This window comes from Nansenia antarctica (genome assembly GCF_963989245.1).
Source record: "Nansenia antarctica genome assembly, chromosome: 19".
NCBI classification, from domain to species: domain Eukaryota; kingdom Metazoa; phylum Chordata; class Actinopteri; order Argentiniformes; family Microstomatidae; genus Nansenia; species Nansenia antarctica.
In genome coordinates, this window is record NC_137692.1 from 14,919,912 (window position 1) to 14,942,475 (window position 22,564).

The 22,564-nt window shown below is 43.6% G+C and overlaps 2 protein-coding genes across 2 annotated transcripts; both read left to right on the forward strand.

Moving 5' to 3' along the window:
- The first annotated feature begins 3,984 nt into the window (after positions 1 to 3,984).
- Positions 3,985 to 7,270, forward strand: pex13 (peroxisomal biogenesis factor 13). Its single transcript, XM_080548875.1, has 4 exons — positions 3,985 to 4,077; positions 4,833 to 5,569; positions 6,273 to 6,395; positions 6,831 to 7,270. Exons 1-4 carry the CDS (start codon positions 4,004 to 4,006, stop codon positions 7,211 to 7,213), a joined length of 1,317 nt encoding a protein of 438 aa, XP_080405001.1. The 5' UTR covers positions 3,985 to 4,003; the 3' UTR covers positions 7,214 to 7,270.
- A 3,002-nt stretch (positions 7,271 to 10,272) lies between these two features.
- On the forward strand, positions 10,273 to 22,242 carry sanbr (SANT and BTB domain regulator of CSR). Its single transcript, XM_080549142.1, has 21 exons — positions 10,273 to 10,321; positions 10,711 to 10,865; positions 12,221 to 12,404; positions 12,961 to 13,054; positions 13,489 to 13,727; positions 14,293 to 14,351; positions 15,125 to 15,285; positions 15,581 to 15,667; positions 15,759 to 15,869; positions 16,299 to 16,422; positions 17,297 to 17,449; positions 17,645 to 17,778; positions 17,927 to 18,011; positions 18,271 to 18,303; positions 18,564 to 18,663; positions 19,131 to 19,219; positions 19,318 to 19,346; positions 19,674 to 19,747; positions 19,919 to 20,007; positions 20,378 to 20,472; positions 21,245 to 22,242. Exons 2-21 carry the CDS (start codon positions 10,713 to 10,715, stop codon positions 21,276 to 21,278), a joined length of 2,127 nt encoding a protein of 708 aa, XP_080405268.1. The 5' UTR covers positions 10,273 to 10,321; positions 10,711 to 10,712; the 3' UTR covers positions 21,279 to 22,242.
- Positions 22,243 to 22,564: the final 322 nt, after the last annotated feature.

Genomic DNA, 22,564 nt, shown 5'->3' on the forward strand with positions numbered 1-22,564 from the left:
CAGAGAAGGAGAAGATAAAGAAAGAAGGGGAGGAGAAGGAGAAGCAACACAGCGATGCAGAGAAGAGGCTGAAGGAAGAGAGACAGAGGGTAGATAAGGACAGAGAAGAGCTGGACAGGAAGAAGAAAATAGTTCAGCTGGTAGGCTTAGGGTTAACACTAGGCTGGGCCTTAACACTAACCCTAAATGTTGCATGTTTCATTTAGATAATTTTTGCATTTTAGATAACTGTCAGAGCAAATCAATAAATGTCCTGAAATGTCTAAAAAAGTGTTTTCACTTTGTCATTCTGGGGTATTATGTGTGGATTGATGGCAAATTATGACTTTGCTTGTTCTGTAGACATGGGTCTACGGACATCAACTAAACTTGTTTCTCTAAAAGCTTGTTTGCTTTGAGAGAACCTTAAACAGCAGAGGAACTATTAGCTCTTACAGGAGATACGAGAATGATAGTGATTTGGGATATTAAGATACACAGGTTACACAGTGTCTAAACTAGCAAGATAAACACCTTATATTAAGATACACAGGTTACACAGTGTCTAAACTAGCAAGATAAACACCTTATATTAAGATACCCAGGTTACACGGTGTCTAAACTAGCAAGATAAACACCTTATATTAAGATACCCAGGTTACACAGTGTCTAAACTAGCAAGATAAACACCTTATATTAAGATACCCAGGTTACACAGTGTCTAAACTAGCAAGATAAACACCTTATATTAAGATACCCAGGTTACACAGTGTCTAAACTAGCAAGATAAACACCTTATATTAAGATACCCAGGTTACACAGTGTCTAAACTAGCAAGATAAACACCTTATACTGATCCACGGGCTGAACCAGTGCTGCACACAAGAGCCCTCGGCATGACGAGTCTCATCATGATTATCTACAATCATTCACCTGTAGAAAAGACTACAAGTGATTTCTATTGCCTCTGCCCTTAACGGCAGCAAGCAAAGATGGTCGCTTGACCGTACTGTGACCCCACTACATGAGCTCTCAGATACATAGATCACCCATACACCCAAAAACCAATTACACAGACAATGTTTTTTGCAATGTTCAAATATATTTAATTCATAGGCAGTTATGCACTAGTGTTGCACGATATACCGGTACCAACGATATACCGCGGTGCCAAAATGTCACGGTGCCTACTATACCATAAGCTTTATACAACGGTACTACCGTGGAATACTATACTACCGTGTTGAACTGCTTCTTTAACAGGTTTGACCAACCATCCCCCTGTCACCCCCCACAGCCCCCGACCCTCTCCTCCCCTCTCCAATGTACCGCACCCCTGGCAACAGTAGCCCCCACTCCCCCTGACCCCCTCACACCCCAGCAGCAATTGCCTCCCCTTACCAACACCAGGAGCCAGGGAGCATGCTTCACACCTGGAGACACCGGTACTCACAGCTTTATAACATCTGAGCAGGTGAAAAGGCAGCTCTCCAGGGTGAATGTGAACAAGTCCAGAGGTCCAGACAACATCAACCCCAGGGTTCTGAAGGTGTGTGCTGGAGAGCTGGCGGACACATTCCAACATCTCTTCAGTCTATCTCTAAGACTGAGGAGGGTGCCACAGCTCTGGAAGACCTCTTGCATCGTCCCAGTGCCAAAGAAGGGACGGCCCAGCACCCCAAACGACTACAGACCTGTCGCCCTGACACCACAGGTCATGAAGATCCTGGAGAGGCTAGTGCTGCAACACCTTAAGCCCCAGGTGAAGGACTTCCTGGACCCCCGGCAGTTTGCATACCAGGAGAGCATGGGGGTGGAGGATGCCATCATTTACATGCTGCACAGGGCCTACACACACCTGGAGAGGCCACAGAGCATGGTGAGGACCATGTTCTTCGACTTCTCCAGTGCATTTAACACTATCAAGCCATCACTGCTGGCTGACAAACTAGCAGTGATGTGTGTGGAGGACTCCCTGACGGCTTGGATCCACAACTACCTCACAGACAGGCGTCAGTATGTGAGACTGCAGGGCTGTCAGTCTGAGGTGGTGGTGTGCAACACCGGTGCCCCCCAGGGAACTGTTCTGTCACCCTTTCTCTTCACCCTCTATACCTCCGACTTCCAGTTTAGCTCCGACCAGTGCCACCTGCAGAAGTTTTCGGATGACTCCTCTATCGTCGGTTACATCACAGACGACAGGGATGAGGAGTACAGGGCCCTGGTGGAGAGCTTTGTGCAGTGGTGCGACACCAACTACCTTTTGCTTAACACCAGCAAAACAAAGGAGTTGGTGGTGGATTTTAGGAGGAAGAGAAGGACCCCAGCCCCCATCACCATCAAGGGGGTGGAAGTCGAGAGGGTGGACTCCTACAGGTACCTGGGAGTACAAATTAATAACAAACTGGACTGGACTGACAACACCGAGGCTCTTCTCAGGAAAGGGCAGAGCAGACTGTTTTTCCTGAGAAGGCTGAGGTCTTTCGGTGTCTGCAACAAGCTGCTGCAAATGTTTTATCAGTCGGTGGTTGCCAGCGTTCTGTTCTTCGCCGTGGCCTGCTGGGGTGGAAACATCTGTGCCAGGGATGCTGCGAAGCTAAACAAACTGGTGAAGAAGGCCAGCTCTGTGGTGGGGACCGGGCTGGACAGCCTAGAGGTGGTGGCAGAACAGAGGATGGGGAAAAAACTGGCGGCCATGCTGGTCAATCCCTCCCACCCGATGTACTGCGAGCTGGCGGGGATGAGGAGCAAGTTCAGCCACAGATTTGTTCTCCCCCGCCAAAGTACAAAAAGATTTGGACAGTCCTTTGTTCCAGCTGCACTCCGACTCTACAACCAGGCCCTGCAGGGTGGGGGAGACCTGGAGCTGGAACTTTTGGAACTTTTTACTTATTGAGCCTGCACTGTTCTATGTATTTTATTGAATGTTTTCTGTTTTCTGTATTGAATGTTTTCTGCCCTAACTGAGCTGTTTGACAACAAAATTTCCCCATTGGGGACAATAAAGGTTTTCAATCAATCAATCAATCAATACCAGCGGGGCAACTCATAACACTTTCGGCTGCGTTCGTCAATTCGCTCCGAGAGCGCCGGAGCGCACACTGGGTGCAACGTCACAGAGCGACCGATTCGTTTGATTGGACGAGAGGCGTTCCGCGAGTGCGGGTCAGATTTCCAGAGCGAATTGACGAACGCAGCCTTTTTCGCGACTACCCATCGCGTTAGCTTTGTCGGCTAACAGGTTAGCAACCTCAAAGTTGTTCCTATGGTTCCTGCGAGCTCAGTGGGCATTAACTAGAAAATTAAAACCACTGAGTTTTCTTAAGTTGAGTTAAGTCTTGAGCTACAGTTTGGAAGTAGCCCTCTATTTTTTTGATATGCCAGTGTTTGCTTTTACTTTTCAAGTTCGTGAAAAAGACCCCACAGACGGACAGACATACAGACACAGAAAGACAGACAGACAGACAGACAGACAGACAGACACACACACACACACACACACACACACACACACACACACACACACACACACACACACACACACACACACACACACACACACACACACACACACACACACACGCACACACCTACTTTGCTATACTCTTGCAAAAGGCCAGTTGGTCTGTTTGATGTTTCAAACTACTTATTAATAAACATGTTATTCACAAAAATATCGGTTTCAGTACTTTTACTTACCTGTAGAGTTACAGTGTAATGCATTAAATGCGTGTTATTCATGCACCACTCATTAAGTTATTGTAACTTGTATAAATACATTGCATGTTCATAAAAATAAAAAGTGTTACAAAAGTGCCGCGGTATCTACTACTCAGTATCGTGATACTTGGGCTGGTATAGTATCGCAGGGTAAAATATTGGTATCGTGACAACACTATTATGCACATCTTTTCATCTTTGATCTTCTCCATAATTTGACCGGAACTAGATGGGCGGAGCTTAAAGAACCCGGATGACAACAACTCTCCTGTCAGTCATCAGAAGCGCAGCAGCCTCTCTCACCATGGCCTCGCAGCCTCCTCCTAAGCCCTGGGAGCGTCGTGTCCCGGGAGGCCTGGGCGCTCCGGTCAGCTATCGGTAAACCAACGTGTGCTTACTGTTATGTTGCTGTTTAATTAACACTGCGAGAACATGAACCTGGCTGTACCGTCTAGTTAACGTTAGCTAGTAGCTAGCTGGTCTGTGGCCTAGGAGGGTCTAGTTCTGATGTTGGGTATTGCGCATGCGCAACGACGTTATAGTTACACCCTCCTATCGCGAGAGTTTTGTTTATTGGTAGTATCTGTTAACTAATTTATGATGTAGCTATATCATTGAAAGATGAATAAGTAGCAACGTCAGCTTGTCTAACCAGACATGTTCTAGAGGAACTTCTCAACTGGCTGTGTACACTGGTAACTCTCTCGTAGCAGTTAAATAACGTTAGCTACATCGAATCCATATCATAATTTGGTAGAGAGACTACTACTACTATTGGCACATTCGCATACACTTGCAAAGTTCTTTTTGTCTGTACTGTCTGTACAGGCCCTAACCCAGCCCCACAGTCGTACAACTGCAAACTAGTTAGACAAAAATCCACCTCAGGATTTCTGGCTTTCCAAACACCAGAAGTGTGATTTTAATGGTTAGCGTATGAATTTTACTTAAAAGCTTTTAATCTTGTTTGCACAGAAATTAGCTTTAAAAACAGCTCATGTCAGGACAAATCATTTTGTCAATTTCCTCAGCTGCTAGAATTGATGGAAAGAGATGCGGTAGTCAGTTATACACACACGTTCAAAATTATCCGTCTCTAACATCAGTGTGTCTCTTAACCCTTTTGTCACCAGGTCCACAGACTTCGGAACAGTGGGTCCCCCCAACATCACTGGCCCCCCGGTAATGACCCGCATGGTACCCCCGCTCCCCCCTCGCCCCGTCCAGCAGCAGTCCTTCCGTCCGTCCTACAGCTCCTTCCCTACCTCTTACAGTCCTTATGGGAGCAGCTCTATATATGGGGGGGGCTACAGCCCTCATAGCTATGGGCATGGCAGTAGCTACGGCATGGGCGGCTACAGCGGCTACGGCCGATTTCCACCTTCCGAAGACGTGGCGCCCAGTCGCTTCGTGCAGCAGGCGGAGGAGAGCAGCCGAGGAGCCTTCCAGTCCATCGAGAGCATCGTGCAGGCCTTCACGTCCGTCAGCATGATGATGGACGCTACTTTCTCCGCCGTTTATAACAGTTTCCGTGCCGTGCTAGACGTGGCCAACCACCTGACTCGACTGCGGACGCACTTTACTCGGGTCCTGTCGGCCTTTGCGCTGGTGCGCACCCTGCGCTACCTGTACCGCCGCATACAGAGGCTGATGGGGCTACGGCCGGATGCTGAGGCTGAAGACTTGTGGGCAGACAGCGCAGGGGACACGCTCGCAACCACTGCAGCTAGAGGGGTCGGAGCCGGAATGGAGGACCCTAGAGCCGGCACGGTCAAGTCTTGGCCTATCTTCTTGTTTTTGGCAGTAGTTCTCGGGGGGCCATATCTGATCTGGAGGCTGTTGAGCTCTGCCGAGGTTCCCGAAGAGACCGGTGAGACCTGTTCTTCATTTGTTGTATTTATCTATTAACTCAAGAGATTATCTGTATCAGTTATCTAGATTGGGTCATATTTGTGTTAAGAATTAAGTGAGTTGAGTAGACCTATACAGTTAATTTAATCTAGAAAGATGGACTACATGGGATTGCATCTTGTAGAGAGTCTGAGTACCCACCAAGGAAGACACTTTTCACCTACCCTGTGTATTACTGGTCTTGAGTCCACCAGTTTTATCGATCTCGAATTGCTATAGCTTGTTGTAATCCTGAAATACTATTCTTCACCCACCGACAGTTCAATTATTATTTTATTTTTTTAAGAATCACAATCACGTTTAGCAAGCTTCTAACTTACTTGGTTGCCCTGTCGACAAGATTGTCTAGTTGCTCTGCCATCTGAGTATGAATGGGAAAGATGAACACCGTCTGATTCCAAAGATTTAGTTTGCTGCATATCTTCTCTACTCATTTAGGGTTGGGACATGTAGCTGGATCTAACATAATGATGGCATTTTAGACATTAGACTACTTTTTAGTTCTGGAAAAAAATCGGACCCAAGTTTTAATTTGTAGTGGACTATCTGTTCGAACGCTATAGATTAATCGTTACTTTAGGTATAGTGAGAGCTATTCTGTTCAATCTATCTCAGATGTGAAGATGCTTAACCGGGTTACTGTTGTGTTTCTCTCCGGGCAGCCACCAACTGGGCCAACGGAGAGGACGACCATGTGGTCGCTCGGTCCGAGTACGACTTCGCGGCTGCTTCTGAGGAGGAGATCTCCATGCAGGCAGGAGACATGCTCAATCTGGCCCCTAAAGGTGAGAGACCGTCTGACTCTGAAACCAGAGCCTCACAGAAACAGAGTCGAAGAAAATAAAGAGTTTGCGGTTTCAACCAATAGTTAAGACCCTCTTAGGCAATTTAAGCATTCTGTAAAAATAATAAACTAGATGTTAACAAACTATTTTTGTTCATGTTTAAATGAAAAGAAGATAACATTTTTGCGAAGCAAAACTGAAATGCGACACACTGGAATGCACAAAACATCTACATCCCTGTCTCAATTGCTGCATGCTCACAAAACACTGATATGTCGGAGTTCTCTAGTTATGTTTACATTTTTTGATTTGCAATCCTAGAATATTTTTTGGGTGGGTGTTGATTTGTTGACCTGCCTACTAGCTTTCTCACATGTCATGCTTTAATGTTTTTCCCTTAATAAAACAAGCTCGTTCCCTTCTCCTTGTGCACAGAGCAACAGCCACGGGTCCGCGGTTGGCTACTAGGCAGTGTGGATGGCCAGACTACAGGTCTTGTCCCGGCCAACTATGTGAAGGTCCTTGGCAAGAGGAGAGGGAGGAAGCACGCTGAGCTGGAAAGGCTGGCCCAGGCTCAGCAAGGGAACCCGCAGAGCCTCCAAGCCCCTCAGGCAGCCATGGCCACAGGACTAGTGCCATCTTTGGCCCCGGGCTACAACCCAAGTCTAGGCCTAGGCTCGGTCCCTCCACAAGCTGCCTCGGAGGAGCTGCTTGAGTCAGTTTACAGAGAAACACCAGCACCCTATAGCCTGGGGCCTCCCAACACCACTACAGCCTCAAGCACAGTGCTGACCATACCAGAGAAGATTGACCTGTGAGATTTACCTATATATTTACTTATATATATATATATATATATGTGTGTGTGCGTGTGTGTGTGCGCGCTCGTGTGTGTGCGCACGCATCTCTTGAGGCTTTATGAGCCGGTTTCACAGACAAGGCTTAAGCCTAATTCTAGACTAAGAAGCATCTTCAATGGAGATTTTACATCGAAAGTGTGATTTAGTTGAGGACTAGGCGTAAGCCTTGTCAGTGAAACCGGCCCTATAGCCTTTAGCTGAGCTGTTAAGTCTGACTTAACTATCCATTACCAGTATGGCAAGTGATGTCCAGCCATTGGAATCAATGGCAACAAACAACACACACAGAGGGAAGTCACATGGGATGGAGGGATGCTGAAATCTAACACCTGCTAAGATTCGGTCACTGAATGTCATTCATTTGTTGTATTTATCTATTAACTCAGAGATTATCTGTATCAGTTATCTAGATTGGGTCATATTTGTGTTAAGAATTACGTGAGTTGAGTAGACCTATACAGTTAATTTAATCTAGAAAGATGGACTACATGGGATTGCATCTTGTAGAGAGTCTTGAGTACCCACCAAGGAAGACACTTTTCACCTACCCTGTGTATTACTGGTCTTGAGTCCACCAGTTTTATCAATCTCGAATTGCTATATCTTGTTGTAATCCTGAAATACTATTCTTCACCCACCGACAGTTCAAAGTATTATTATTATTTTTGTTTTTGTTTTTTAAGAATCACAATCACGTTTTGCAAGCTTCTAACTTACTTGGTTGCCCTGTCGACAAGATTGTCTAGTTGCTCTGCCATCTGGTTATTGTATTTGTAATGTCACCATTGGGGTGAAGAAGAATGGCTCAGGATTTACAAGGTATGACAATCATCCTGCTTTCGCTAGAGGGCTCAATTTAGTGTAACACTTTGTTCAACCGAAAGGGTGCGTTTGTAAATACGCTCTGAGCAACCGGGATGCTCTCTGCTCATTTGGAAATTCAGAGGGCTCAGAGCGTCCCCGTTGGAAAATTCAGAGCAGTGCTCTGGGAGCGACTGAAAAGACGGTTTATCCGAGCATTTGAACATTCCAATCTCAAAATGTCTGAGGAAGTCTTTGCAAAATGCGATGGTTGCGGCTTGATTAGTACTCTAGGCAGTATTATTCAACACGCATCTACGTATAACAAAACAGCTAATAATCATGTTATACATGGGATGAATTCATTTATTATAGGTATGTCAGTGGTACATAAATTATGTTTTTTTCCTATAACGGCCTCGTCAATGATCAACACACTTTGTTCTACCCTATGAATATTTTAATGTTAATGATGTACATGTTTTTAAGATTGAGTTAAAAACGGTTAATGTAAATACTGGGGACCTGTGCAAATTGCAGCATGTTTGACAGGACAAAGCCATAAATGCCTCGTCACAGATGTCACGAGTTTGATCATCTAAATACGTTCTAACACTAATACTACTGGTATATTCAAAATTGGTTCCAATGGAAAGGCATGTTTTGATTGTTAATAATGGTTAAGTTAGGCAATAATTTGGTTGTGTACAGTTTGACATTTTAAAGTCAATACATATGATGAATTTCTTATAAATGTCAAAGATATCAAGCATAAATGAGTTCTTAAGAGTTCTTGTTTTTCTATCGCTGCACCTGCTTTTGCACTGATATATTAGAGAAACCTGTAGTGGGTTTGGTTTAGATCTTCTCCCAGGATTTCCTGAACCTTTTCAGAGAATTGGAATGCACCCTGGTTTAACAAGTGATCATCCCTCTGTCACCTTTGACAGTGATTGGAACTGTATGTCAGCGATGGGGTCAGTTATCCTGTTTTCCCATCAGGACTCCCTCCCACTCCCAGTTTCTTTTGAAAGATATGGTGGTCAGTGCTGATTGTGCTTTCTGTCAACCAGGTGGTGAGATGGTCGGCCAGCTGAATGTGGGCTGGTCAAACGGGTAGACCATCTGAATGTTCTATGGTCAAGCTGGTCAACCAGCTAAATGTTGTCTAGCCATGCTGTTAGTGAGGATAAGCTGGTTGATGTGGTCATACTGGTAATGGTTGATGACAGTGGTGTTTACTAAGCTAACAATAAATGTAACTTATGCACTGAAATTGTTGAAGAAAGATTGTGAGATAAAACGGTACAGTGTCCACAGAAAAAAACAGCTGGCCGAAATGCCGTGCTTAAGAAATGTAATAAAAGTTTGATGTCATTATACTTTTTGAGCTGTACACGAATATGCCTGAAATCTATGGCCATTCGGTCTGGATGAGGACATATAAATGGCCACTTTTTCATATGTTACACTTGATAACTTAAACATATGTCGACTGACTCCACTTAAATATCTTCCATTCAAAGTTATTAATACTATTCAGACTTTTAAAACGTTAAGCCTTTTATAATGCATTAATTAACTTGGGTTTCTGTGAGGAGGATTGGTTTCTCAGATTAAACTTTATTGTCATAAAAGAGATTACACGTACTATACAGCGAAATGCAAAGTGCAAATAGTGATATAAGAACATGATATACAAAAAACATGACAGTGATAGGTACAGTTAGGCACGTACGGTAGTTTAGAGGTACAGTTATGAGCTATACAGTTAAGGTAGCTTATGTACAGAGTATGTAATGGGCAGATGTATAAAAAGAAGGCGAGGCTATATCAAAGAGAGTATGTGCAATGTGCAAAATACAGTATGTGTAAAGGTAGTATTGTAAGCATCAGTAGTGCAAAGGTTAAAGAGGGATCACATTGACCAGGGATGTGCAACCAGCAGTTGATGATGCTCCCTGAACTCCTCCCCTGGTTAGTCAAGGCCTGGGCAGGCATCCTATTCCAGTGGTCCTCCTAGCTAGGCAAGGTAAGTAGGGTCATAACAAAAACATTACACTTGACACATATCCAAGGTTGGGGATGCTGCGATCTGTCAGCGCCCCCTGGAGGACACTAGTGTAACTACCAGTGCGCCCCCTGTAGGACACTAGTGTAACTACAACTAGTGTAAGTGGAGTTAGTATACCAGTACCATATCCGTTCAACCTCACTGCAGAAGAAGGAACAGTGCGATCCAGATTACTGCAGGCAAGGTTTCAGGTAACGTTAGCCCACCCTATATAATCATATATTATATAACAGACTAACCTAACCTACACTAACCAGGGTTGTTGTGCTGGTAGTGATGCATTGCAGTGCAGATCAGCTGTTCTAGCGAGCTATGGGGGCGATCACTCCCAAAATGAAATGTTTATCTAACACAGGAGGAGGGATGCTTGAAGAGGAAGATAGTCGAAGTAGCCTAAATAAAACATTTATTTATTATTTTAGTAGCCGAAATAAAATATGCAGCACTCCTTGTTGCTCACATATTGTTTTAGTAACGTTACAGCTAGATCGCTGAATTTGAAAAATGCCAATATTATAGTCCATATATTTGTAAAAATATCGGAATTATATTATACAGAATTATATTTGTCACCCTACAGAAATGAGTCGCTTCAGCTCAGACAACAATAACTCCCCCTATGACAACAACACCGTGCTGGTGCTGGACCTGGTGCTGGGGTCTCTGTGGGGGGGACCGCAGCCTGTCAACTGGGACAACGTGGCCAAGCTGGTCCCTGGCTTCACACCCAAGGAGGTATTTATTATTTTACATGTTTTATTTAACCAGATAGGTCAGTTGAGAACCAATTCTCATTTACAATGACGATCTGGCCAATTGGCAGAACAGAGGCAAGTCTGGACACAAAACACAACATAGTATCCATTTTCCCTCTTTATTCAAGTGTCATTGTTGTAGTACACACCACAGCTTTCAGTTCCCCATACTAATCCAGCTGGATTGTTGACATGATGTTGTCATAGAATCCAGGAATTTTTCTGTTATGAGCCACTGAACTATAATACCCTGGATAGGCGTTAGGGGGCGCTGTTGTGAAGGCCTTGGCACTAGTCAAGTCAAGTCAGCTTTATTTATATAGCACGTTTACATACAGCAGTGCTGAACCAAAGTGCTTCACAGTTGTAAAATAGATAAAATGCAGGAAATAAATAAGATGCACAATGCACACAATACAATGCAATACAATATATGGTAAAGTTAAAAGAGAAGATAAAAGGACTAAAGACAATAAAACAATAAGAGCCAGGGACCTACAATAAAAAAATTGCGCTGAATACGAGGTCAATGCTGCGTCCTCCAATAGTCTGTCCACTATTCTCGGTTCCTTCTCAAAACGTATTGGAGGACAAGATCTAAAAGGTTAATCCCCCTTAGATGTTCTTGCATTGTGGGCTCATTGGCGCTGGATTAATTGGTTCCCTAGGAGCCTGATATGATGCATTTTTGTGTGACTTTATGCCAATTTTGTGTGCTTATCAAATATTGCAATACTCATTGTTTAACCGTAAACATACTTTAAACTGACCACTCTCAGTAGTAAACAACACATCCTTAGGAGCAGGCATATACCATATCAAGTAACAGTGAGACCAGTTGAACTCTAAGGACATAGGAGCCTTGCCCAGTGGTCAGCAGGGTAGAACAGCATGGACACAGGATAGAGCCATGTATGGGAACTAATGTCAGTATTGTAAGTTACGAGGTAAAGCTATTCCCTCTCTGAGAACAAGTATATAAGCTGTTACTTCCATCAGTACTTTGCTCGGCATCCCCTATGTCGCAGCCATGCTCGGCATCTTCTATGTCGCAGCCTTGCTTGAAGCTTGGACTTAACAGAGCATGCTGCCTTGGAAACATCTGTACAAGAGAATGTAACCCAGATCTGCCTGATACAATGATTACGATTCAACCTTCTCTCTGAGTCATCAATATGTAATTTCCGGCCACCTGACTAAAGATCTCCATATATCAGAGCCAAAGTATTTAAAGCTTATACATATTATACAGTGAATTGAGGGCTGCTTGGGCCCACCACATTAGAAACTAATTGTTGGTCATGATTGGGATGTTGTTGCCATGGATACCCACAGTGTGCAAGGAGGTTCAAGGAGTTGAAGAGCACAGGGAGTTTCCCCTACTTGGACAACCAATGTATCACGCTAGGAAGCTCCTCCTCTTCTGACGCCCTGTCCACCTACATCAAAGCAACGCTATTGGACGTCACTGGAGAGTTTGTGAAGACACAGACCAATCAGTGCAACAGCTCACTAACAGGTAAGGTTGGATATTACCGTTACTGTGTATAGTGGAGCTCACTGGCGGACTCAGGGGGGGGGGGGGGGGGGGCAGGGGGGGCGACCGCCCCTCCTGGTGCCCCCACGGTTGAAAAACGTTTTGCTTAAGTGCCCTTTTGAGTGGCAAAAATGAGAGGACGTGCCCTATTGGTGCCCCTCCAATGGTCTAAATTTGACCATGTGCCCCCACAGTTGAAAAACGTCGCACTAAAGTGCCCTTTTGAGTGGCAAAATTAGAGGATGTGCCCTATTGGCTGCCCTTCCAATGGTCTAAACCTGACCATGTGCACTGATGGGGTCCCATGTTGTGCAGTAGGTGCCCTTTTTTTCTTTTCGCCCCTTCTCTTCAAACAGCCTGAGTCCGCCACTGGTGGAGCTAGTTTGCTGGTGAAATACCATGTTTTTTAGGGAATCCCATAGCCTGAAACTCCTTCAGAGGTTGAATGTTTTTCATTCATTTGTATTAATGCAATTAGTAGATTTGAACCCTTTCATAACCTTGCTACGACTCCTCTGGTCTGATTGGTTATCCCCAGGCCTGACAGTGACCCCTTCAGGAAACGGTTGTACGGTGGAAAAAGAGAGCTCGGTTTTGGTTGAGGAAGGAGAGAAACCTCAGGAGGGGAAAGGGTGAGTTCAATACAGGATAGGAGGCTCTAGACTAGATTAGATTAGATTCAAATTTATTGTCATCGCAGAGTACTTGTACTCTACAACGAAATGCAGTTTAGTATCCAGCCAAAAGTGCAAATAGTGATATAAGGGCACGACATAAATAGAACAAGAATGGTAGTGATAGGTGACTATGCAATATACAGTATGTGCAGAGGTAGTGTTGTAGGTATGTACAGTTATGGGCTATATACAGTTATGAGCTATGTACAGTTGGGTACTATGTGCATCATTGGGTCATAATAAAGAATAGAATGCCTACAGTATTCACATCAACATTCGTCGATGCATGTAGCGGATGTCTGTACACAAGTTGTTATCACTACCTGATTGTGTATTGATGGCTTTGTGTATGCGCATGCACACCTGTGTATCTGTGTGTCTGCTTCCAGACCCAACATGGTCATCCATGTGTGTGACGAGGCCAAGAACCTGAAGCAGGACTTTCTGTGTCCGCGAGACCTTCTGGTAAACGAGATGCGCTACTTCGCAGAGTACCTGTCTACTGACGCCCAGCGCTGGGAGGAGGTGGACATCTCTGTGCACTGCGACGTGCAGATCTTCGACTGGCTCATGAACTACGTTAAGAGACACGCCGTTGCCGACAGCAACAATGACAAACCCAGACTCGGTAAAAAACATCTACGACGTCAAGCTGTGTTAATTCATCTCTGCGTTATCACTTGGCTAACTATAGATATACACACCTGGATGTCTGAGCCTTCTTCATTGGTTTCAATGTGCTGTCCTATGTAATATTGAATTTATACTATGAAGTGAGTGTGATTTTAGGACATACGATATGACTAGTTTTCTTGCTAGGTCACATTTAAATTTAGAAACTTAGGGCCGGTTTCACAGATAAGGCTTAATCCTAGTTCTGGACTAAATCACACTTTCAGTGTAAAATCTTCATTGAAGATGCTTTTTAATCTAGGATTAGCCTTAAGCCTTGTTTGTGAAACCGGCCATTAAAGTTACTGCAATTTCAACCACAAAACAGTGGTAGTTTCAATCACCAAAGTGACAACAGCGCTTTCCTTTCCACCATAGTTTTCTAGATTTCTCATTAACTATTGGCCAGCAGTTGCCCTCTTAACTCCGTTTTTTAAATTTGGACTTGAATGGTAGTGTGTTGTTGGTCTCTGGCAGTTTGTTTTGTGGTTGGTTGGTTATGTGGTGTTTGTCGGTTACAGAACCCAGCAATGTGATCTCAATCCTGATCTCCTCTGAATTCTTGAAGATGGACACGTTAGTAAGTGTTGTGACGTGAGCTCAGTTGCCTTGTTATAAAGTGTTTTTAAGCCCCCAAGTTTTCTTTTGTAAGCAGGAGAGCAGGCCAAGCTAAACTGATTTAAAACATATTGTCAGTTAGAAGAATGTCAATAAAGCTTTGTTAATAAAGGGGGCGGCAGTGGCTCAGGCGGTAGAGCCGGCGTCTAATGATCGCAAGGTCTGCAGTCCGCCGGTTTGAACCACGGCTGGCTACATGTCGAGGTGTCCTTGAGCAAGGCACGGAACCCCTAATTGCTCCAGGGTCGCCGTCTATGGCCGACCCCTTTCCTAGAGCATAACATACCAAATTCAAACAATTGACTGACAAGTTGATTGCATGGCAATAAAACTATTATTATTATTATTATTATTATTATTATTATTATTATTATTATTATTAATCTACTTTATGTTGGGTGCTGATGTGCTCAAAGAAACTCAAATTAATCAGCCATTTAATGAAAAGTGGCCTTGTCCTAAAAAATAAAGAGGGAAAAGAAGGGGTCTTTAGACTAGGGCTGTTATTTAGTCTTAAATGCACATTTGAAGGTTAATTTCTTAAAATGTTTAATTATAGTAGAATATGTGCTGTGAAATGCTCATCACATCCCTGCTTCTGGGCTTCACATTAGGGAGGCACCATAATACATAGCTAAACACTGCTATTACTCAGGATTTTAAACAGACTATAAAGCTCTTAGTGCAGTAAGGGTTTTTGATCAATTGACCCCTGTTTGTTTCCACCATTCTCAGGTAGAAGAGTGCATCCAATACTGCCACAAGCACATGACCGCTATCGTGGCCACCCCCTGCAACATGAACTGCATCAACAGTAGCCTGGCCGCTCGCATCGCAGACCTCTTCAACCACAACGAAGCCGATGACGTCAAGGACAAAAAAGACAAATTCAAAAGGTAGCCAAGAAAGAGATAAAAGGCTACGTACAAAGCGGGCCCGGGGGGTATTCCATCAACGTCACTAAAGGAAAATCCAGGCTTATTTTGAAAAGTCTCACGAGACTCTCGTTATGCATTTTAAGGGAGAGTAGGGTGTCATTTGAGAGGGTGTCATATCTCAGCCAGACTTGTTGTAATCAACAAAGCAGTTGGAGAAACAGATCGGGTACCGATGTGTCGTTTTAAAACAAGACGAAGCAATCCCCGACATGACTTGTTTACAATGCTCATGTCTTTTCCTCCACCTCCTTAGTAAACTGTTTCAAAAGAAGATCGAGCGTCTTTTTGATCCTAACTACGATAACCTAGATTCCCAGGGGAACGCGTCGACTCTGACCAGGTGAGTTCAGAGCCAGAGGTGTGCGTTCATTGACACCGCACTGTTCTTGTCTACGTTGTATGACTGTCACTCTGCATCTCCCCTGTCGCAGGTGTGGTCTGTGTCTAAAGCTGTTGACCAAAGACGTGGAGAGAAAGATCTCCTGCGTCCCGGGGAAAATTAACATCGACCCTCAGGGAGACATCACATATACACATACAAGGTACTGGACTAGCCACATTGTTCATGTATATGCTACATACATTTGACTTTATCGATCGAGAGGCTAGAAGACAATATTCAAAGGTACTGTCTTCCATAATGTCCATAACTATGGTGTTAGTGAGAAAAAAAAAGTCCCCCAAAAGTTGGATCATTGGAGGTAGGCACATCCCTCCACAGGGAGCTTCAGAATGTTGGTCTTTTTGAACGTTTGGTACCCTCAAACTAAGGATGCCATGGTATAGTATTCAACTACACCAAAGTCAGAATCACTAAAGCCCCGCTTCTATATTCTAGGCCTTTATTTACTTTCAGTGGCTGCAGGGACCGGATTGTTCAGCATTTTTATTACACCCGTCATAGCCATGTGTGTTAACAGGTTGTTGTTTTTTTATTTATCCTCAACACCAAAAACACAATCGCTCCCAAGGCAGAAGACCTGGGAGGTACATGAGTATGTGACCGGGCTGTACGAAGAGCTCAAGTCCTGGGTGTTGGTCTACTGGAGGATCTGGGGCACCGTCAACCACCTCACCTGCTCCCGCTGCCAACAGGTGTTTGTGTTTGTGTTTGTGTTTGTGTTTGTGTGTGTGTGTGTGTGTGTGTGTGTGTGTGTGTGTGTGTGTGTGTGTGTGTGTGTGGAGCAGTGCATGGTCACAATGAATATGTGTGTATCATGTAATATACAGTGGAGTGCAAAAATGTGGGCACCCCTAGTCAAAATGCCTTTTACAATTAATATCTAAGTGAAAAGAAGCAAACCTAACCTCTAAATGGTACAAAGTTAAACATTACACATTTCATCACATTTTAAAGCAAGATTTAAATTTACTTTTTACAGTTTCAAAATAATAAAACAAGGAAAAAGGCCTTTGGGAACCCTATCAGGCCTTTGGGAACCCTATCAGCTAGTACTTTGTAACTCCTACTCGGGCAACTATTGCTAACATAGCAATCCATACACTGTTTTGTTGTCCTGTGAACAACTAGACCGGTGTCTGCTACTCTTTTTTGCATCATCCTTAGACAACTGTTTAGAGGAACCCATGGTTTTTAACACCACCGCAGTCGGGTACTTTAGAAGGCACACTGGAATTATATTCACCTCATTGAAGCTCTAACGAGTAAATCACCTTGGTCTGGGCCTTAGTAATCATCTTCTCAAAAGGTAACAAAGAATAATCCAAAAGGGTTCCCAAACATTTGCACATCATCATTTAATCATCATTTAAAAAACTTTGCTTTAACATTTGCCAGAAATGTTTAACTTTGTAGCATTTCACAAGATTAATTGTAACAGACATTTAAACCAGGGGTGCCCACATTTTTGCACCCCCACTGTATGTTCTATATTTTTGCATTTGTATGCATTAAGAGTTATTTAAAACTTGTATTTGTGTGTGTGTGTGTGTGTGTGTGTCTGGGTAGGTGTTTGTTTGTGCAGAGCTGTCCCAGTGTCGGTACCACCCTGAGGGTGTGATGTACCCAGGGATGGGGGCAGAGCAGGGCTGGCACGGGATGGGCGTCTACCCCTGCTGTAACCAGAGGGTCCTCCGCTTCGACCCAGCTGGTATACCCAAGGTGGGATTTACACACACACACACACACACACACACACACACACATACACACACACTGACACGCACACACACAGTTGTTGTGAATAGATAGCACACACATTCCACACGATGCATTTGTTACACACTGCATACCTTAGCCATTACATATTATTAAAAAATTGTGTGTGTGTGTGTGTGTGTGTGTGTTTGTGTGTAGGGCTGTACGATGAGGGACCACATAGTGAGTACGTCAGACAATGGAGACTGCGGGGACCACCAGATCAGACTGCTCAACGACCTCCTACTGCACAGAGACGCAGTCTGTGTTTCCAACACACCACCATTAGAGGGGTGAGTGTGTGTGTTAGTGTATGTTGTAAGAGTTGTCTCTGTGTATATGTGGAGTATAGTGTGTGTTGATGTGTGTGTGTGTGTGTGTGTGTGTGTGTGTGTGTGTGTGTGTGTGTGTGTGTGTGTGTGTGTGTGTGAATGATGAAAGGCCTGTCGAGTCTCCTCTCAGTGGGGAGCGGGTGCTGGACTGTGACATCCTCCTGGAGCCTGGACTACTGGGAGAGGGCAGTACTGTGAGTATCCCTCTCTCACTCACTCACTCACTCACTCACTCACTCACTCACTCTCTCACTCACTCACTCACTCACTCACTCTCTCTCAGAATCAGAATTCTTTTTATAACTATATTCGCACATATAGGAAATTGACTTAAAGACACAGACAACAATATAATAAAAAACAACAACAATGTAATAAACAACACTATATAAGCAAAGATTGTTTAAAAAGACAATGACAGAAAGGGTCTCTCACTGTGTCTCTTATTTGCAGTTTTCCCTGTTGAAGAACTGGAGCCTACAACTGGTAGGGTCAAAGTTTTATTAAATTTTTTCAAATCAAACGTTATTTATATAGCACATTTCATACAGATGCTTTACAAATACAATACAATTCTGTGCATTATGACTGTTCAAGCACACTGCAAATGGTTTTTAGAATAATGTATGCAGTGTTGGTGTAACTTTGATAAAACATAATTGAATAAAAATATTGAAATGACCCTAACCCCCCCTATCCCCTAACCAACCATCAGAACCCCTAACTTGCACTTTGACCCTTGGCAGAGGCAGCAGTCCCTTCTGTCTGAGGAGGATGAGTACACCACGGGGTCAGAGGTCACAGAGGATGAGGTCGGGGATGAGGAGGAAGTTTCCAAGAAGCAAGGTTATGGACTGATCCAGACCAGTAGCTTCTAGCAATTAATGTACCCCTTCAGTGTGCAGATCTGAAGGAATGGTGTCAAGAAAACAAAATGGTGTCAATGCACTTTATCCCAACTTGAAGGCTAGGTGGAGCCAACACCATTTTGCTTTTACCTATCCACATATGTAATAATAATAATAATAATTCATTGTGTTTATATAGCGCTCCGGGGCTCAAAGACACTGACAATATGGGAAAACACAGAAACAACAAGCAACAGATAACATGAGCACATAGAACACAGAGTTAACGAACAGGGAACAATTAACACAGCAATGTCATGGGGGGGATGGAGGCGGCAGGGTTAGGGGAGATATGTGACACGTTCTAGTCTTTTGATTGGCAACCAATCAAAATGTTCTGACTTTTCTTACGGAAACTACGGAATACGGAACTACGCTTCAACGTTGTTGTTTGCCTTATTCCAGCTGCTAAGAAGGCAAAGAAGTCGAGCAAACCTCTGAAGAAGCAGGTGTCCTCTCCCAACTTTCAGCGCAAAGACAAAACAGCAGAGAAAGTGAGCATCATTCTGTAGTGGACATATGAGATGATTGTGCTTCCCTTGGATATAATAACTGCAGTTTTTTTTTTTTAATGCCTATTTCATTCTTACAGACACCTTCACGAGACAACACACCATTCACGTGAGTTCAACTATACTGTATACTCTATTGTATAGTGTGCACAAAGATCTTGAGTCTGCATCTCTCATAACACCAATCTTATTTGGTGTCCGTCTTGGTTATCATGCGGCTGCCTTTATTCATTGGTTGGTCAACATTACAATTTTACTCAATACTCAGCGAATTTCCTTTTGAAATGTTATTCATCAATAGAAAGTTGCTGTCATTACGCATGAGGATTCATTTCAGTTCATTTTCAGTTCAATTCACTTTGTGGGCAAAAAATGTTAACGTGTTAGAATGTGTCATATTTGAATTACTGAGGTAATTGGAACTGTGCCTTTCCAGAGTGAGTGCCCAGAAGAGCAAATGGGACAGCTCTCGCTCTATGCGCTACAACCAAGATGCCCAAAGAGAAGAAGGTAATGTCGGTGTGGCGTGTGTGCTTGTGTGCGATACTGCAGTTGTTCTTACTTTACTTTACGTTCACTATTTCGTGTTTTATTTATTGAACTATTTTCTTCTCCCTATTTCTTCTTCTCTCTCCTTCACCTCCCATGTCCTCTTCTCTTCTCTCCCCCTCTCTGTCCCAGACCAGCGACGTATGGTGGATATTATTGGTCATCTCACTAAAATGAGATTTGGGGATCAGGAGCAAAGCAAGTCCAAAGACATAAAAGAGGTGTGTGGCGTGAGTGTCCACTCTTGATGACATCATCGCACCCTCTCTATACTAGATGTCTATGTGGATTTTGTTTTACCTTTGCTGTCAAAAGCGGAACTGTAATCTACATGGCAAAGGAATTAACTGTTTTTCTGTAGACTGTCTATTTTGGAATAGTCTAAATTGCTCCATGCAGAAATGTCAATACTTGGAAATGTCCCCCCATGAGGTTGGTAAGACTGACATTGGTTTGGTTTGAGACACTTGTGTTAGTGTAATCTGTGTTAGTGATGTATCATTTGTGGCTTCTGTGAGCTTGTGCTTGTATGAACTGTGGTCATGTTTGTGGTTATGGTCATTATAATGTGTGTGGTTGTGGTTGTTACAGCATGCGGGGGGGGGAATCTACTCCAGACTGGAGGCTCAGATCAAAAGCCCGTCCCAGGCCAGTGGCCGACAGGGAAGCTCTGAGAAGACCCTCAGGTACTTTGTTGGAGCCCAACCAATATTGGGTTTTTGAGTCTGATGCCACTATGAATTATAAATGCTGTAAATGCTGCTTTAAAATTTAAACAGGGTCTTTTAAGAGCATTTTTGAACCGTTTCTTGTTCCCATCCCATTCCACTCCGACGCTATCTGTTTTGTTTTAGGTTTGAAAATGTACCGATACATATGCCTGTAGAGGGCCAATATTGGTTAAGAATATTATTGAACCAAATACTACCTTGCAAAAGTATTCACCCCTGTCTGTCCCATTTTCATATGGTGCCAAATTCATTTAAGATAAGAAAAAGAAAGTCAACTTATAGCATCATTATTACCTTATTTGCTGTCGCACCCCCTATGACACAAAGGTATTCATTTGCAAAATGTTGTTAACTATTATTCGTTCATGGAGAGATAGACTTGCATTTGAGCTAGGCTAACTGTAGGACTTCCACAACCAAGGGGTAAAATACATGTCCATATGTGTCCAGTACACTGGGTAGATCAGTGGGTAGAACACTTTTTATTTGAATTCCAGGCCTATAGCCAACACAATGTGAATATTGTGCAAGTGGTGTGAATACTGTCAAGGCTGTATCTGTTCCATATACATGCATGTTACATACATTCAGTCTTAAGTAACACTCAAAACATTACAGTATGTTTCTTTTCTTTCATATTTCCCCACTCTTTTACTGTGAATCTGTCTTTTTCCTCAGTCTCTCCCCTTCATTTAATCTGATATTTTCTGTTCCGGTCTTCTCTTAGAGCAAAGATACGCAGTCAACCTCGGCCCACATAGATGACAGCAAGAGGAAACGTGTGAGAGAAATATGGAAGATGATTGTGGAGCGATAGAAAGAGGAAACGTGTGAGAGAAATATGGAAGATGATTGTGGAGCGATAGAAAGAGGAGGAAAAAGAAGATGAGGATCAATGGGACAGATCCTCATGCATCATGAACTCTTTGAGAAAGATTTACCCCAAATGGGGAACTTTGCAACAGCTACTGCCCTTCGCTGTCTCCTTGCTTGTTCTAAGCTATCGCCCCTGCAACTAAGGTCCTAGTTTGGTCAACTTCAGCCCAGGAGGCCTGTTTTCTTGATAGGGCTTTGTGGCCCAGAGTCCAGTCAAGCCCTGCTCAGCCCAGTTCAACCTGACCCTGGTGTATTTGTATCGATCACCTTCTATCCCATTCGCTTTCGCTTTACTATATCGTCATGGCAATAGATTGGTGGCCACTAGCCCTTGTCTTGGTCTGCTCTATCCTAGCATTAGATATCATTACGTCAATCAAGGTCTTTAGAGTTGAGTAATGTGTTTTAGTGCTGGACTAGAGTTAAAACCTTCCAAACCTATAGGCTGTCCAGGACCAGGATTGGAGACCACTGGAATAGCTAGATCAACCTGTATACCATATAAACTCTGTTAGCACCATGAACCACTGGGGACCAAGATAACATGGATTAGTCTCTCTCTAACCGTGTCACAGTCATACTTCAAGCACTGTCTATAAAGCCTCTCAATGAGCTATGGAGGAAATGCACATATAGCTGTGATTATGAAAGCATACAAGTCTTCAATTTCACACAAATTCAGACGCAGAAAGACTTCAAATGGAAACTACGTTCCAAAATGTCCTTTTGTCCCCCTTCACCCCCCCCGCCTCTATCCCCCCTTCAGCTAAAGCGCACCTTTCGTCTGAAGCTCATCGAGGGACCTTATAGACGGCGTTTTATGTATGTTTATACTATGACCATCAGATAGTAGGCTAGGATGAACTGTGCAGTCGAAAATAAAGTGACAAATGAAACAAATGTATGGAATTGCATCTTTCTCTTGTGACTGTGTTCACTGTCAGTTCATTTGTTGAAGACCAGCTTAATTCAATTATACTACTTTCCACTAGATGGCAGGATAGCTTCTGAGAAGGTACAGTGCGAGGTGTACAGTAGGCCCATTAGATCATCTTTGCCTCACTTAACCCCCCACACCAAAGACACTAACCGAAGTTGGACTCATGATAACTTTGCTGAACACGTTTGTTATGATATTCATATCTGTCTCTTTGGCTTGAGGCCTTGTACA

Bases quoted from the DNA above. Each gene is read 5' to 3' on its own strand.
- pex13 (XM_080548875.1), top strand. From the start codon at position 4,004: ATGGCCTCGCAGCCTCCTCCTAAGCCCTGGGAGCGTCGTGTCCCGGGA. The intron at 4,078-4,832 runs GTAAACCAACGT...TTTTGTCACCAG, and splicing joins GGCGCTCCGGTCAGCTATCG to GTCCACAGACTTCGGAACAG. The intron at 5,570-6,272 runs GTGAGACCTGTT...CTCTCCGGGCAG, and splicing joins CGAGGTTCCCGAAGAGACCG to CCACCAACTGGGCCAACGGA.
- sanbr (XM_080549142.1), top strand. From the start codon at position 10,713: ATGAGTCGCTTCAGCTCAGACAACAATAACTCCCCCTATGACAACAAC. The intron at 19,748-19,918 runs GTAATGTCGGTG...TCTCTGTCCCAG, and splicing joins AGATGCCCAAAGAGAAGAAG to ACCAGCGACGTATGGTGGAT. The intron at 20,008-20,377 runs GTGTGTGGCGTG...TGGTTGTTACAG, and splicing joins AGTCCAAAGACATAAAAGAG to CATGCGGGGGGGGGAATCTA.